Below are 17,289 nucleotides of genomic sequence, written 5' to 3'. Positions count from 1 at the left end.
TGTAACATTAATGCCAATGGTAACGTTCCAAATGCGAGATAAATATCTGAAAAACTCACAAAAAGATAATAAACACAATAAACTCAAATTTCAACATATTGTATCTTCACAGCGAAGCGTTTGCAGACGTGCTTATATGAACCTTTATATTTATTTTTATAAGTTTTCTGATTGACGATGACATCAAGTTCTTATTACATTTTTGAACATAAAACCTAGGGGTAAAAATTGAACTAGATTCTCATAACGGAGAGAGATAGATTGGATCATTCACGAAATGTAACTGGCTTTTTTTTAAACACGTAACAATAACTAACATTAAATTAAATTAACTTTCTAAACATTATGACAATACCAACAGCCGAAATAGAACATTTCGAAAACAAGTCCATGGAACTGAGTTTAAAAGTACATTTCATCACTTATCTACAGTACGAAAAATTCCACATATCATTCATTACAAGCAATAATGTGTGTAGTGAATAGACGTATATTTAATTACACATACTTTTAAATCGTTAAATTTGATGCTGAATTATATCCTACTATCTACTCGATGATATATAAGTACTTTAGAGATAAGTTAGATTTATTAATTTAGTTAGTCGTAACATACTTCATCATTTTGTACGACAAAACATTATGAAGGAATTTTTAATGAGCTCATTGCATGTATTAAGCACTACACTACACATAGTGCTCGCGCCACTAGTGGAATTGAATCGATTGTTTCATTTTTTGCTTTGTTGTTGATGTATCGTGTTGCAGTAATCAGAGAGATTAGTTTAGATTGACCTAATTTACTAAAAGTTAGAGATAATGAGATTAATTTAACAGCGATGGTTGTAACTTACTCAACATATATAAGAGAAAATATTCAGTTACAATTGTAATTCTCTAAGGGTTATACTGGTAAACTGCGTTTTTCATTTAATTACTTAAATATTGAATTAATTTTGCAGAAAAATACGATTATGTTGGACGATTGCTGAAACCCGGTGAACAACCCAACAACTATTCCGACGAAGAAGACGAGTCGAATACTGAAAAATCTAAGGATGATTAAATAATTTTCAAGACATATACCGTTTTGTTCTTTCCCCAAAAAAGGCTGACTATTGGAAATTGCTAGGCGCAGTGTTTGCGACGTAAAAATCCCACTTTAACCAAATTTATCATCTTGCAACAATTTTTTTATAACTTTAAGAGATTCCAATACTGTTGCTTGAACTGCATTTAGTTTTAAACGGTTTTTCAGGAAATGGGAATATTTTGATGAGAATTACGTTGAAATACGCCTTATCAGTGTAATTAACAACACTGCGCCTAACAAGATTAGATATAATATGTATCTATACTTATGAAATAATATATTAAAAGATTTTGAAAAATCCTAATTTTATATAATATCTTGTTGGTTGTTTGTATATTTTATTAAGTGTGTATAATGGATCGGGTTAATTACTTAATTCTAGAAATACGAGAAACCTATTTATCATCATCTCGTGATGCGTGTGCGGTTTTTATGTACTTTTATGGTGTGTGATTCTATTCAAATGTTTTTAAAAAACATTCCAGAATTAGTTGGCTGCTATCATAGTTGTATGTAGATGTTTATTTCTTATTAATTTTTTAAACTTTGTTTGATTGTTTATCGTTTAATATTGGAAATTTCATTTTAAACAAAATTTTATCTGCACCGAGTTTAGTAATTACTTGGTAGAAAAATTCATGTGTCGGGAAAAAGCTTCCAATATTCAAAAATTGAATTTCAATCGATGGCGTTTTTGTTAATCGAATTAAAAATTAGTACGTTCTGATATCGAGGAAGCACGGGATAAAAAGCTGATTTTAGTAATGTTCATGCTTTAGTTTCAAAAAATGTAGTTTTAATTTTGTAAATAATTTGTAAAATTCCTATTAATTATATAAATATCTTAAGTTGTTTGCCCAAATCAGTGGCGCGATATAAAAACCTCTCTTTAGAAAGAAGGAGCGTTTTCGAAGATCGGTTGCTTTTTCGTTATGAAGCTATGTAGACTTTAAATAGGTTTTTCGTATACATCGGGTATGATCAATTAAAGGCGAGGAACAAAATTATGGTAACAATTGAACTATCTGAAATGTGACGAAAATATTTTTCTAAAGCTATTTAAGTATCCGTTAAGCCTTGTGTATGTTTGTATTTCTTTTTATATTGATTTTCTAACGCAGTGGATTTGCAGTTTTGCTTATTAAGTTTATAATTACTGTTTGTTGCTTTTCGTTACAGGGAACTCGTGCATAATATTAGGCAAGCATTCAATACCCTAATCTAGTCGCAATCGAGAACATTGATGTTATATTTTTTTAATTGAATAATCTCGTCTTGTGGAAATTAAGTTGCAATAGTTTGAACTATCAGGAAGCACAATCGAATTTTAGTTCAGATGTAAATATCTGTGAAATGTTTTCTTGATTTAGTAATTAAATTTGTTCATTATGGATTATAGCCATATATTTAGGAATGGATGTAGGATTTCTATTGCTGTCTGGCGAAGGTAATACGAATAAGATTTATGCTTATTATTCGCTTAAATAAAATCACGGAGAAATGCTATGCGCTAGTTTTATTTATATGTGAAATATTTGGCAAAGGGAAAAACTAATTGAATTTGTTCTGTTTGTATAACGGAGAAGTGGGCATTTGTGTGAATTTGGATTGATTCATCTCAAAAGCATCTATTTGCTTTTCAGATTGAAAAACTGAAAACCTAGTGAAAGGAAATATGAATAGCGATTTCCTCCTTAAACTGTGGCTTAAGAGGGGTAATATGGTTTGGTACGTGAGACTTCCCAATCACCGGTTAGTTTGCTAGGTCACTTCTTGTACACGAGTACCGCGATATTTGTGAAAGTTTCAACAAACCGGCGGCTACCTTGAACATTTCGTATTTATTGTTTATCTGGGTGTTATTTTTTATAGATAAATAAAATTACTTTTTTTCTTTGGTCTATTGTTCTAAGCAATTAATAGTCATTAATTGTGCCAGTAGCGGCCAGGTTGCATTAAAAAACATTGAAATCCACATTTCTTCAGATGAATTTTGTTTATTAGTAAAAGAAAGTGATAGCGAAAGTTACATTATGGTAAGTGGGCCTGTTAAGGTGACAGGTTTGTGCCGGCGAATATTTACATAAAATATAACAAGCGTTCGGTAATAAGTGCGATTTATTCGTGTTGTGGAATTCCAGTCAAATGACAAAGCACAGTTTGGTGTAATGACATGGAAAAATTACTTAGAAATCATAAAAAATTAACAGGGATTTACTTTAAAATAAATTAAACACTAGAACGATGGAAAAATGTTGGTATCTACATTAGAAATAGGTTGAATTTCCAAATACAAATTTAAGTCGACTCGATTAACATAATTGTTCAATTCTCCATTGACAGCTATTAAATGTGGTAATACATTATGCAAAGGACACGAATAGTTATCAATTAACTCTAGCTCCATCTAATCGAAAACTTGTAAAATTAATTATCTTTAACTGCATGCTAATGTCTTTTGGATGATACGAAACGTTTGCAACTCAACAACACCATTACCTAAGCAAGAATTAATTCGTTCGTAAATATTATAGGCATTCTAGGGATTGAAAATTAGTGTTCGAATGCAAATTGTTTTTCGGCTAATTGGTTGATTTTCTTTAACTTTCAATAACTAAATTATGTCCACTAACACCTAAAAGTAAAATCGAAAGTGGGTGTACCAAACACTATTTTAATGGTTTGAAATTAGTCACCTGTGACACAATCAATTGGATTCTGAATTGTTAAATTTTATACAAAAGTAACGAGGGTAAAGAGCATGCTGCAACAGGAAAAGCAGCTTTTTTCTCGTATGAGCAACCCAAACTCAGAGGTATCAATAACAACAATCTGCAGATGAATTAAAGACATTATTACCGTTACCTAACAAAAATTAATGGCTGTTCAACAGCAAGCTGAATTAATTTGCAGGAGAAAACGGTCAGGAAATTATAATTAAATGTTATAAAATAATCTTCTTATTGTTAACAATTATTTTGTCTGCGTTATTAACGAGTCCTTTTTTTCTAAGCAATTACATTCGGAGCGCAATACGCTCTCTTTCATGAAACGGCGAAAATTGGTGGCAAGGTTTGAAAACGGTGGCTCTTTAAGACAAATAAAATATATGAATACAGGGTGGCCATTTTCTGAATCTTTGTATGCATTTTTAAAGATAGAGAATCCGTTAAATGGGGAAAATTGGGCAGAATTCGATTGCCTATTCATTACCGTTTTCAAAATGTAGGTACCCGACTTGGTCCCTGAAATATCCTGAAAAGGCAAGAAATCAACACTTTTTTAATTATCATATAATTCGTAAACTGCTTATATTAGAAAAAAAGTTAAAATTGTCTTTGGTAGAACTTCTTGCGTTGAATTCAATAAACTAGCACTCGCTGTCATAGTCAACTTGATTTACGAGATAAAAAATAAACTCATGTTTTTTTAAATGGTAATCATAGTTCGCTGTGCGCCTTTTAAAATCCTTATTTTTTTCTGAATTTAACGATATATCTGTTTGTATGTTTTTCTCCTTTTGTTGGCGTAAAACTTCAAAAGAAGATAAAAAATGTGTAGTAGGCTATGGAAACAAGAACTATATTATCACACAAAGCACAAAGCAAAAATGAAATAATTAACAGACACAATCATGTTTACTGGGCTAATGAAAATCATTATCTAATTGAAAATAGGCGGGATCAACGTGTTTTTTTGTGAATGGCTGGTGTGGCATTTTTAGTGATAAAATTGTTGGTCCATTCTATTATAATCACAATTTAAATATGGAAAGATATTTACACTTTTCACCAAATGAACTTGAAGACTTGGTGAATCGTTTTCCGTTAGCATTTGGTAAAAAGTGTACATATCTTTCCATATTTAAATTGTGATTATAAAAGAATGGACCAACAATTTTAGCACTAAAAATGCCACACTAGACATTCACAAAAAAAAACATGTTTATCTCGCCTATTTTCAYTTWGATGATGATTTTCATTAGCCCAGTAAACATGATTGTGTCTGTTAATTATTTCATTTTTGTTTTGTGCTTTGTGTGATAATATAGTTCTTGTTTCCATAGCTTACTACACATTTTTTATCTTCTTTTGAAGTTTTACGGCAACAAAAGGAGAAAAACATACAAACAGTTATATTGTTAAATTCAGAAAAAAATAAGGATTTTAAAAGGCGCACAGCCAACTATGATTACCATTTAAAAAAAACATGAGTTTATTTTTTATCTCGTAAATCAAGTTGACTATGACACCGAGTGCTAGTTTATTGAATTCAACGCAAAAAGTTCTACCAAAGACAATTTTAACTTTTTTTTCTAATATAAGCAGTTTACGAATTACATGATAATTAAAAAAGTGTTGATTTCTTGCGTTTTCAGGATATTTCAGGAACCAAGTCGGGTACATAAATTTTGAAAACGGTAATGAGTAGGCAATCGAATTCTGCCCAATTTTGCCCATTTAACGGATTCTCTATCTTTATAAATGTAGAAGTTACCCATACAAAGATTCAGAAAATGGCCACTCTGCATATTTTTTTGATGGTCTTTTAATGGTAACCATCTCTTGTTTTACACAAAAATTCTGCAACTTGGACGTTCACTACTTGATAAAAGAATTTAACGTTTCTATATAAAACCGGTTCAAAATAATCGAAAATTAGAAGAATTCGCATAAAACTAAAATTTACAGGGTGTACAAACATTTTTGCGGTGATTGAAAATTAAAGTAAAAATCGCTTTAGGGATTGCAATTATAAAAAAGGCGGTCTGAAAAGCGGGGATTTTCGCAGGAAACTAAATCTGAAATTAGGCCCCAAATGCCACTTTGCTAGATTTTCTTTGCGTCAGATTTTCTATTCAATTCGATCTATGCTACGTTATCTTATGATGATATTTGAACAAAACGTTGCACAATGTGCTAGTTACGAGCCGAATGCAGGTGCTAATTGGCTGCGACATGTGAGATAACAGACGACCTGACCCAATACCCTGTTAATCATAATTATTAAAACGGTATTTGAGAGATGCTGACTAGGAACCCCAGTCGCATTTGTGACTTAACTTAAATGTATTTTTCAGTCCTTCTCAATGGGCTGGGGGAGAAAATCGTCTTTGAAAACTGCCTTCATTAAATTCAAGTTCGTTCCCTAGACCACTTCAAATGAAGTAAAATTTTCCCTTAAAATTGTCTCCTGCATGCATTCAGACAAAACGTACTTCCTGGCAATTCCAAACTAAAAATTCATATTCCTACGAGCAAGTACGTACCAAATAAAGTACGTTTTATTGGTTTAGCACAACCTTTTAGAGATGCCGTTAAATTATTTACAACAAGCTATTTTTTGCATGCAATATCAAATTGAAACGTCTTCTTTGCTCTTGCCCAAAGACATATTAATCTGAAATTTTGCGCGACCCCGTCTTTAGTACCACTATTGTAAAAAATAGCCTGGTTTACATATGAGTACCGGTAGCAGCAAACAGTAACGGTTTCCAACCGAGATAATGACTAAAATAGCATGACTTCGTACACATAATATCAATGTTTTACTCATCGAACATTGATGAATGGCAGTTTTCGATAAACACCGAAGCACTTTTCCATAATTTCTTTATGTAAATGCATACAAACAAGTATTGTACTACTGCTGCTTGCTTTGAATATCAAGACAAAAAGCAATTTAAATGCTGAATAATTTAGGATTTTTTTCAGCTAGTAAAGTGGCTCTGTGTAATCCACCTGGTGAGTGTGGCGGCAGCGCCACCCCAAACCCTCAACTTGCCCGGCTTGCAGAATTTCTCGCCCCCTGAAGAAATCAACGCCCTCCAACGCACCTCCAAGGTGCAGAGATCCATCAACGATCATGCCGGGGTAAGACTCTTATCGTTACACTCAAAAATCTATATTACAAATCCAAACACTTCATCTATCAACGTCTCCAAACACCGCATCAATACTGGCTAAAATAGCCACTACATCAGCAAGAAACGTATTTCGCCCCAAATCGTCCATTCCGGACAAATGGATGAATCTGGGAGGTCTGATCCTGCACCTGTAGGGTTTGGAGGTGCCATCCGACACCAAATACACCCCAAACTCGCCTTTAGGGTGTTCGATGGCGGTGTAAGTTGAGCCGGGTGGCACGTTGAATCCTCTGGAGAATAATTTAAAGTGGCAAATCAGACTTTCCATGCTCTTCTTCATCTCTGCTCTTGTTGGAGGGGAAATTTTGTTGTCGTCCACCTTAACTTCACCCGGAGGCATTTTGTCCAGTAGCTGATTGACTTGTGGATGGTTCCAAATTTCCAAATCCCCGCAATATGAGGCGCGAGAATTACTTTACCAGTCTTATGGATTGTCGCATTTCGGCAACGCGTAAGATAAATCGGTCGTAAACATCTCCATTCGCTCCAACCGGAACATCAAACTCCAATTCGTCGTACACTTCATATGGTATCACTTTCCGAATGTCCCACTTTTCACCGGTCGCTCTAAGCATGACGCTACTAAATCCTCTATTGAGCGCTTCGTGAGCTGTTATTGGCCCAATATTTTTAGTTCTGGCTATAAAAAGTCTATTGTTGGTGACTAAATATTCAAGCTCATCCAGCCGCTCTGGCAGCTTTGATACCAGCTCATGAATATCATCCATTAATCCCAGGGGCATGTCTTGAGCAACTCCTCCAATTCTGGACAAGGTTTTACATTTAAATAAGGCTTGAGAGGCTGTTGGGTTTTACCTGAAATACCCACAGTGCATTCTACTTCCGCATACTCTCTCGCAAATTTCATATAGTTTCTCGCGTTCTTAAAAGAGCCAAAAAAGCGGAGTTATCGCCCCTACATCCAAAGTCAAAAACGATGCTCCAGCAAGATGGTTAAGAAGTCTCGTAATCTCAGAAAATAGGGTTCGGATGTATTTAGCTCTGCGAGGCACCTATTTAGAACAGATCCATACAAGTAGATTTATTTTTAATGAAGGACAAACAAATGTTTGAACTTTTCCTGGTCGTTGTTGGCATTTTGAGACATTGAGAGAACCAGTCTACTCGTGCAAAGCGGACGCTTAGCAGTTAACACGTTCTACAAAGCTTTGAAGCTCTATGTTTCACACATAAAATTGAGCATGAAAAAGTATCAAATACATTCTTGGAAAGGTCATTTCAAGCTCAGTTCAAAATATACACAGCGATCAATTTAAAAAATTGCTCTTTTTGTCAATAACTAATAAAATATTGGTTTCCCACAAGATCACCTAACATTATTGAATTCTACTGAAAAACTGGTAGCGAAAAGTTTCATAAAAACTAAAAAAATAACAGGGAAGCCATGACTTTGTCCCACGTGCAGATGGGAATTCCTGATACCATTTTATTAGGCCTGGGTAACTCAGTGAATTTTTAGGAGTTGGCGCAGTGCAACGCAAATGGCTTGGTGCGCCAACCCAACGTACCGGTGCAGTAACTCACTTCCGTTGCTGGGAAATTGTTGATGACTTTTTACTTGTTTTAAGATTTATTTTAAATGCCATTTTTTAATAATATTTTTAAAATTTCTTTAAAATTGCAGAATTGTCCAGTTTTAGCCAAGTTACTCTTTCTTCTAAATGAGAAATTTTCTAAAGTTTTACTTTAAAATGCTGACAATCTTAAGGTCATTTCCGCGAAAAGTTTTGAAATTAATTTCGAATCCTTGGTCGCTTTGTAAAAAGTTTTGAAATCTCTTTCCAGCGTCGAATTTGGAACAAAAATTAAATAATTTTCTATCAAAATACGAACAGAATAAGCGAAAGTTTCTAACAGATTATTTGGAAATCTCGTCTCCTTTATTCCTCTGAAGACTGTAGAGTTTGTTAAAAAATGTGTTTTGACTGATTTTTTTTGCTTTACTTTCTACTCAAACGCTCTATTTTATAGAGTTTCACTTAAAAATACGATACGACGATCTTTTACTCGAAAAATTACAAGATAAATTTATAGCTTTGGAAAAATTGCACAAAAACAGCGTTGAATTCGAGAAAAAAAAACGAAAATAAATTCCACCCGTTTTTTTCCCTAAAACAATTAAGGTTTTCTCCAAAACCGATCACAAAACTAAAAGTTTGTAATCGAAAACGCAAAAAAACCCTTTTCTGGGGTCTCTTAATCCAAAAATGACAAAATTAATTTTGCTAGAAAATTCGCCTCATTCATCGGTTTGTAGGGAACTTTAGAAAGCATTTTTTAAGATTCGAATTTGGCACAAAAACCAAATAATTGTATTTAGTTTTTTAGCGAAAGTAATTAAGATGATCTTGAAAAATGACTAGAGGTCAAAAGTTTACAAAAAATTATTTGGAAAATTTGCTGTCCTCATCGTAGGCGATTTCTAAACTTTTCCTAAACAAAACAAAGTTTATATTAAACAACTCTTTCTACGCAAAAATCGCATTATTTTTTAGTTAAAATACTGACACTTTAGGTATTTTCTGTGAAAAATTATAAGATGAATTTCACTCGCCTCCTAAGGCCTTATCGGTTAACCGCTTTCCAAAAATTTTTGGAAAACATTTTGCAGTTTTGCAAACTTTTATGCAAAAAAATAAAGAGATCGATTTTACAAGAAAACTCGTCGACTTTCTTTGGACTCTGTTCTGTTGCTGGCAAAATCTAGATGACTTTTTTAAGTCGTTTGAACAAAGTAGTAAAACGTTACTTACTTAGAAAAAAATGTTTTTAAGATGTGAAAATTCCAGTCTCAAGCCTCGTAAAGATTTAATAAATTACTTATAACTCATTAACCGATGAGTTATAACTCGTTAACTCAGAGAGCGGCAACACTCAATAGCGCAACTCAACACAGTGTTACCCAGGCCTACATTTTATGCAAAAAATGCCTTTTTTAACAATGTCCCAATTCGCCTTGGCTATCAAGCTACAGGGGGTCAAAAGGACGTTAATTCTTATGGCGTTGTATCGAGTTATTCTATTGTTTACTTGTGGAAAATATACACGATTTTCGAAAATTGCATTTGAAAAAAAACCTTTTTTAATTCCATCTTTTGCTGGCATTCTCGCAATAGTGCGATTTTTTCAACACCATCTACAGCCGCATAATCATACACATTTACAAAAGAAGACCGGCAAGTAAATCAGAAAAACTAAAAAATGTTATCAATTAATCAACTAAACAACATACCTGTATATTCAATAGTTTTTCAGTCGCCAGACAAAAAGCGTGTTCATTGCACAAAACAGATATATAATCCAATCGGTCAAAGTATGGAAGAGCCTGCATATACATTTTATACTCTATCAATTTTTCAGTACCTCGATGTAGAAGACCAATATGGAGGTCCAGCCTTTTTACAATTTCTCCTTCCAAGTAGGTAATCATCCGCAAACATCCATGAGCAGCTGGATGAGCTGGCCCAAAGTTGATGCGCACATTTTCTAATTTAACTTTACTCCAATCTAGATATCTTTCAAGCGGATCGGGAACCCTTGGAAGTGGTCTCATCTGGATACATTACAGGACCTTTGAATTGCTCGAAATACTCTGGGTCTGGATACCATTTAGCACTAAAGCGCCGAGTGATGGCCTGAAGCGGTTTTACTCGGAAACGTTTCAATCTCAACATTTTTCGTATTAATTTGATGCTGTCAGCATGAATGCAGATGATTTAAATGTTCACGTGAAACTGATTTTCAGACTGACAATACAGAAGACACTATCAAAGAAGTGGAACGTCTCATCCAATCCAACCCGGACTTACCCAGGCTGACCAGAGGGGAAATTCTGGATATTCTAGATAATCTAACGAAGCAAGAACATGGGAGTATTTTGAAAGATATCAGCAAAGATTCCAAAAGGGATCCAAAGGCTCTGATGGTGGTCAAAGCCTACACCCCTTTGAGGTCTGATGAGGTAACTTTTCAGGTATAAATGTTCACGCAACTGGGAGTATTTAATAAAATTCGTTTCAGGTAAATGTGGAAGACCTCTACACAAAACCTCCCGTTACCAGCATAATTGAAGACGACTACTTGCCCAATGAACAGCCAGCTGTGAGCACTTCGACGGAAAATGTACCTTTGTTCCGACAGAAAACTACTAAATCTTCAGATGTCAAAAATCCCTACACTATTCCGAAACGAAAACCTTCTAGAGGTACTTTCTACTCAGGAAACAGCCGGACTGTTGATATCTTTTTAAATTTCCTTAGGCAACGTGCAGTTTAAGTTCAGTTCATCCACTTCACGCCCCAGCAAACAAACTCTTGAAGCGACTACAGAAAGAGTGACAACTCCCCGATTTTCAACAACCACCAGAAGAGACATTAAACGAAGGAGAAGGCCAGTAGTGACCACTACTAGCACAACACAGATGCCAGTAACCACTTATCGCCCAAGGTAGGCGCAAGCATTTTCGCATATAAAATCCTACAAATACTCCTTCTGGAGTCCAGGCGACGCCAACCACTACGAAAAGAGGTCCAGTACTCAAACCACCAATATCCGGAAGACCATTCCAAACGACCCACTTATCCGCCAGAAGGAATCAGAATTATTAAGCCACCAGTTCTAGTGCAAGCTGCAACGGAAATAAATTCAGAACTGGAAGATTTGCTGCCTCAAGAGATGGAAAATAGTGAATCGTTCATCCCCATGCCAGTTAAAAATGACGATTCAGAAATCAAGTACCATTCCGAACCTTCAATAGAGTTAGAGGTAGAAGGGCTATTTCCGGGTAGTTCGTCCATTAGCGTGCTTGTGCCTTTAGATTCCAGAACATTTGAAGAAAGTAGTTGCTGATCTCAATCTGGCAACTCTAACAGATCCCCATGGAGTGTCACTCACTTCAGTAGCTCCTCAATCCGAGAAAAGTGAGGCAGATAGGGTCAAAGATATCCTGGCCTCAATCGGAGTTTATCCAACTAGTTCAACAAATACTCCCTCCACATCTACCACTACAAATTCACCTAATGGATATGCGGTAGTTGATAATCTTTCACCTGATATGCAAGAACTTCTCAAGAACTTTGGTGAGCAATTATCTATCTATCGTCTGCTTAAGAATCGAACATTTGAAAAGACTGATGACTCCCAAATGCCCACCCTCATTGTGAACGTAGCGTATATTTAGGGCCCATTATTTTCCTTTGCAGGTTTGCTCCCCGATCCAAATGAGAATGTAAAAGAAAACGAAATTCCGGAATTTAATCCAGATACGGCAAAAATCGATCCGAAGTCCTACTTGGGATTTAAACCCTTGCCAGCAGATACTGGAAGCAGGCGAGAAATGGAGGAATTGTTGTCGCAATTCGGATTGCTAGATAAGAACACGAGGAGCAGTAAATCTCTGAAGAAAGGTGAATAATTAAACACAAATTAAATAAAAAACTAAAACATGTTTTCAGAAATTCCTCGCAGTAATGAGATAGCAGATGCATCTAGCAATAGTTCTAATCCAAATATCCAGATAGAACAAATATCTATAGATGCAGTGCCCGATGACTTAAAACCAATCCTACAGAATATGGGATTTGGTTCCACCAGAGGTGGAAGAAAAGTACGAGAGCAGCCTGCAACTGAAACTTTATCAAAATCCGTTGATGATGAAAATATACCAAAGTCTTCAAAGAACCATCAGGAATTTGGCCCAATTCGAATCATGCCGAACGGCGAAGTACAAAAGCTGGGACGATTACTGGAAATCATGAGGAAGTTGGAGAAACTGAATGGTAGCTGCTAGTTTTCAAAGGCTGATTGCTCTCTATTCAATTCTAAACTTTAGGCTCAATAACTGAAGACGATATGGACCAAACCGACAAAAGAGAGTTAAAAGAATTGATCAGCAGCTTAAAACCACAAAACCCTGAAGACTTAATACTCCTTCATGATCAAAAAGCTCCAAATCCTGTTGAAGACGATCGCGGATTGAGCAAGAATGACATTAAACGCGCAGAAGACGAAGTCACTGAGCAAGTGGTAACAGTTACTTCTGAAAGCTTGCCAGAGGAAACCAAAACGGCGTCCATAAAAGACTTGGAAGATTCTTTTGGTGAGTGAACCTATTCCTAAAACGACTCTGTTCTTCTAATTTCTTATTAGGAGGGTCCACCGATACTGCGACCGAAACGTTGCCTGAAACGACAACGCCGAGGAGAAGTGGATTTTATTATTTGATGGACTGGAACTCGTTCTTTGAAATTGATGATCAAAAGGGCAAACGAGTGAATCTAAGGTTCCAACCGAAAGTGGGCGACCCGAAGAGATTCTTCAGTGTTAATATACCTTAGCTGATAAGTTGAATGTTTTTTCAAATGTATATATAGAGTGAAATGTACAATCGATACTAAGGCACCACTTAAATTGCTCAATAACATAGTAGTGTCTTAAGACTAACAACTACCTACATGATAAGTAATTACTAGATTTGTGTATTAAGGAAATTAATATCGGATTAATGGAAGGAAGTGCAGGAACCATATAAATGCTACCTGGATAGCAGGAAAATCGAGAGAAAAACAAACGAGGATGTTTGATATTATTCTTATTGACCAGGAAAGTATTTTCAAACTCCAAGTTTAATAGTAAACAAAACTTTGCACAGAATCACTTAATGCCTTACATCCTGGAGACGGGCTTAAGTCCCAAAATATGGAAGCATCTTTCCATCACCAAAGCCGCAGCTTCGGCTAGAAGAATTCTGTCGGTATTTACTTTGACCACTCCGCCTGAAGAGTCTCTTTCGATGCAGTAACACGAGTCGTAAAACTCGGTAAATGTGGTGGCAATATCATAAACAAATTCGCATAGGTGATGCAAGCAAAGATCCTCCGTCATTTTAAGCAAAACGTCTGGGAAGCGAACCAATACCTTGGCTAGTTTCCATTCTTTTTCGTGCGCTAACGAAACCTGAACACTACTAGCCACTTCCCTGATTTTTTCAGCAGTAAACTCCACATTCCGTGCAATTGATTTGATTCTTGTGTACGCATATAGCAAATAAACGGCAGTATTACCTTTGTCTTCCAGCATTTTATCAAATGAAAAAACATACTCGTGATTACGGTTGTGTGATAGATCGGCATATTTTATGCAGCCAAATGCAATGGATTCTTGAGCTTTTTTTAGTTCATCAGGCGATAGCACCTTTTCGCGCTCTTTTTCATTTAACTTATCCAAGGACCGTTTCAAACCTTCATCCAGCAGATCAATCAAACGCACGGTGTCGCCTGATCTGGTTTTGAACTTCTTTTTATCTTCGCCAAGTACCACGCCGAAGCCCACATGGTCAACCCTAAAGAAGTACAAAAATGTATAGTCGAAATTAAATCAAATGACTGCAAGCTACCTGTGAATTTGAGGGTTTAAGATTTTCGCCTTCCTGGCACAGGCAAAGATGGTTTGGAAGTGCGTCGCTTGTCCTGCATCGGTAACATAAATGATCCAGTCAGCTTTCTCTTCCTCCAGGCGTTGCTTCAGAGCTGCCATATCTGAGGTGTCGTATGTAAACCCTCCATCAGACTTTACTACTGTTAGCGGAATGGTGCCGGAATCTCCCCACATAACTTTTCGGCCATCGTCTTCTTCGAGATAACCCGCCAACTGCAAATCTTTGACAATCTTTTCCATGCGGGTTTGGTAGAAGGATTCGCCCCTTTCAACAACGCTGATTTCAAGTCGATCATAGATTTTTTGAAATTCTTGCCGCGATACATCGCAAATTAGTTTCCACGCCTTTACATGGTCAGGATCGAATGACTGCAGCTTGACGACACTGGCGTATGCGCGCTTTTTGAAATCTTCTTCTTCATCAAACCTTTTCTTCGATTCTTTGTAAAAGGCCTGAAGATCACTAATTGGGGGCGATTCCACCAAATAGTTGGGGAATTTGTCTTGCAGATGGGCTATTAACATTCCAAATTGCGTTCCCCAGTCGCCTACGTGGTTAATTCGCAATACATCATGGCCTGAGAAGGATCAGAAAATTCAAATTAGTAAACAGAGTAAAAACAGTAGTTTAGTACACTTACCTAAGTATTCCAATAGGCGGCAAATGCTGTCGCCAATAACGGTTGATCGCAAATGCCCAACATGCATCTCCTTGGCGATATTGGGGGAAGAAAAATCGACCAAAACCTTTTGCTTCTTTGGAAGAGTGGGCGGTTTTACGCCTTCCTCAAAAATTGAAGAAATCGCTCTCAGCACATAACGCTTGCTTAAAAATATGTTTATAAAACCAGGACCTGCCACTTCAAGCTTAGCTATGAGATCATGAGGAGCGACATTCTGGATGATTTTAGTGCTGATATCTCGCGGGGAAAGCTTTTGGCCTGAAAATAATTTTTCAAATACATTCAAATTTAGTTGGCTGCACACTTACCAAGTTGTTTGTAGAGATTCGCCAAACTCATAGCTGAATTACATTGGTAATCACCAAACTTGGGATTCGCTCCTGATAAAGCAATATCAACTGGAGGTATATTTCTAATATCAGGACAAGCAGCTTCTATTGCATTGGAAAATATATTCTGCAGAATTTGAAGGATGCTTTCTAGTCCAACCTCCATAGTAACTGGGGGTTTAGACATCTTTCCAATAGCTAATGCAGCCTGGCCCAAAAATATATTCACGTTGAAGCAATACCACAGCTTATAAATCATACAGCTAGGGCACTCACCGTCGGCATGTTTCATAGAACAAGGCTTATATTTTTACAAACCTCTTTTTGGGTATTTCGCCTCAAAAATTTTTGTCTTTAAAAAAGACAGAATTTCCTCACGTCTTTTATTACAGCTTGATAAATAGTGCTCCTATTTCGCAATAAGAACGAATTATTTATCAAAAAGTAATCAAGAACTATCACCTAGAGGGTATCTATATTAGGCGAAATACCCAAAAAGAAGTTTGTAAAAAAGTGAATCCGCCTCAACAATATAGAACTTATCTACAACTAAGGCTTATATGTTTGATCTAATGGTTTTCACTACAGTGGCTTTATACAAGACAGTGGCGACAATGGTAGCATAGATAAAGACTGATAGGTAGAATCATAGAGAAAGTAAAATATTTTTTTCTACTTTCTCTATGGGTAGAATGGTAGTTGCAGATAATTTTTTCTTAACCGTCCTCACCAGTCCTGGCTGATTGCGCTTGCGCGTCTCACTGCCATGTTGCCGCTATGCACATATTTGGTTTTTAACCGCCTGGCCTTGCTCGAATAGCGACGCCTAACCTCAGAGAAAATGGTGTGGCGAACGGCGAACTCTATGCGCCAATTCTCAAGTAGAAGCTCCAGCCGAAATGCCAGCTATATCTCACCCAAGAACATCTGCGCCGTTTCGGTTCAAATACAACTTCCAACCAAATATGTACATAGCGGCAACATGGCAGTAAGACGCGCAAGCGCAATCAGCCAGAACTGGTGCGGACGGCTAAGAAAAAAATATCTGCATGGTAGTCAGGTTTTTTATTGGTTAAGGCCTTCACTTGATTAAATTCGCCATTTTGGTGCAGAAATTATTTTATTTACTATGCAGACAGACTATGGAGCTATTCGCGTTTTACTTGACATATTTGTAGTATTTCGCTCTTGACTTCTGAATTTTATTGAGTATCATATTGCGTCTAGACGTCAGAAATTATTATGTATGATTTTATTGAATAAAGCCGAATAATGTCTTATAATGTTTGTTGTGTGTGTGACCTAGACAATAAACATTAGTCAGTAATGGTTACAAGTGGGTCTATTATACGCTCGGTTAAAAACAAACGCAAAATGTTTTATATATACAGGGTGTTTGGTAAGTAGATGCATTCCTTGCAGGGGGTGATAGTGCAATTAATTTTGGATATACAGTTGAGTCCGGATATAACAAACTTGAAAAATGAACTAAAACTGGTTCGTTATATCCGGAGTTCGCTATAAGCGAATAATAATACAAAAACACGTGGTGTATTTTATTTCGTTATTTTTACATAGCGTAGTAGAAGTTAGTAGGTACGACTAAAAAAAACACAAAAAAATAAACAAAATTCAATTTGAAATCTACTTCCTAAAGTCTGTAATTTTTGTTTGTACATTTCTGCTGCAAAAATAGATGTTATTTATGTAGTTTTCAAGATCACAAAATTACTCCCAGATATGATTAGGAACTTGGCGTGATTGTAGAAAATTCCGAGTTTCTGACACTTTTTTTGTCATTTC

General features: G+C 36.0%; 4 protein-coding genes across 5 annotated transcripts in view; 2 read left to right on the top strand and 2 right to left on the bottom strand.

Annotated features, from left to right (window-relative positions):
* The window catches only part of LOC109535066 (membrane-associated progesterone receptor component 1), a 5,117-nt gene extending 2,518 nt beyond the window's left edge, over positions 1-2,599 (top strand). The window contains exon 3 of the mRNA XM_019900885.2: positions 963-2,599. Coding sequence (XP_019756444.2) covers positions 963-1,066 — 104 coding nt within the window. The 3' untranslated portion in view covers positions 1,067-2,599. The remainder of the gene's footprint in view (positions 1-962) is intronic.
* Positions 2,600-2,679: 80 nt separating this feature from the next.
* On the top strand, positions 2,680-13,461 carry LOC109539791. The gene is made up of 11 exons (XM_048668805.1): positions 2,680-3,129; positions 6,808-6,966; positions 10,786-11,001; positions 11,061-11,244; positions 11,300-11,486; positions 11,543-11,804; positions 11,857-12,118; positions 12,242-12,445; positions 12,494-12,817; positions 12,871-13,137; positions 13,188-13,461. The coding sequence occupies exons 1-11, from the start codon at positions 3,127-3,129 to the stop codon at positions 13,373-13,375; spliced, it is 2,256 nt and encodes a 751-aa protein (XP_048524762.1). The 5' UTR covers positions 2,680-3,126; the 3' UTR covers positions 13,376-13,461.
* LOC109539384 (NADH-ubiquinone oxidoreductase 49 kDa subunit) lies at positions 6,982-10,789 on the bottom strand. Its single transcript, XM_048668834.1, is given in 5 exon segments — positions 6,982-7,380; positions 7,439-7,784; positions 7,836-8,032; positions 10,273-10,579; positions 10,581-10,789. Coding segments are annotated over 5 exon segments (1,347 nt in total). The 5' UTR covers positions 10,715-10,789; the 3' UTR covers positions 6,982-7,017.
* A 151-nt stretch (positions 13,462-13,612) lies between the features above and the next one.
* LOC109539800 (arginine--tRNA ligase, cytoplasmic) overlaps positions 13,613-17,289 on the bottom strand; it is a 6,657-nt gene continuing 2,980 nt past the window's right edge. Inside the window, exons 3-7 of one of the 2 annotated variants that reach the window (XM_048668827.1) lie at positions 15,466-15,694; positions 15,116-15,415; positions 15,036-15,052; positions 14,434-15,005; positions 13,613-14,379 (exon numbers count right to left, since the gene is read on the bottom strand). In XM_048668827.1, coding sequence (XP_048524784.1) covers positions 13,704-14,379; positions 14,434-15,005; positions 15,036-15,052; positions 15,116-15,415; positions 15,466-15,694 — 1,794 coding nt within the window. In that variant the 3' untranslated portion in view covers positions 13,613-13,703. Of the gene's footprint in view, positions 14,380-14,433; positions 15,053-15,115; positions 15,416-15,465; positions 15,695-17,289 lie in introns of both variants that reach the window. The other variant, XM_048668819.1, reaches the window with a different exon arrangement.

The sequence above is a fragment of the Dendroctonus ponderosae genome, unplaced genomic scaffold, assembly GCF_020466585.1.
Source record: "Dendroctonus ponderosae isolate FM_Combo_2020 unplaced genomic scaffold, Dpon_F_20191213v2 Dpon_F_20191213_1, whole genome shotgun sequence".
NCBI classification, from domain to species: domain Eukaryota; kingdom Metazoa; phylum Arthropoda; class Insecta; order Coleoptera; family Curculionidae; genus Dendroctonus; species Dendroctonus ponderosae.
The sequence above is the reverse complement of the archived record's forward strand: the minus strand, read 5'-3'. Positions and strand labels throughout refer to the sequence as shown.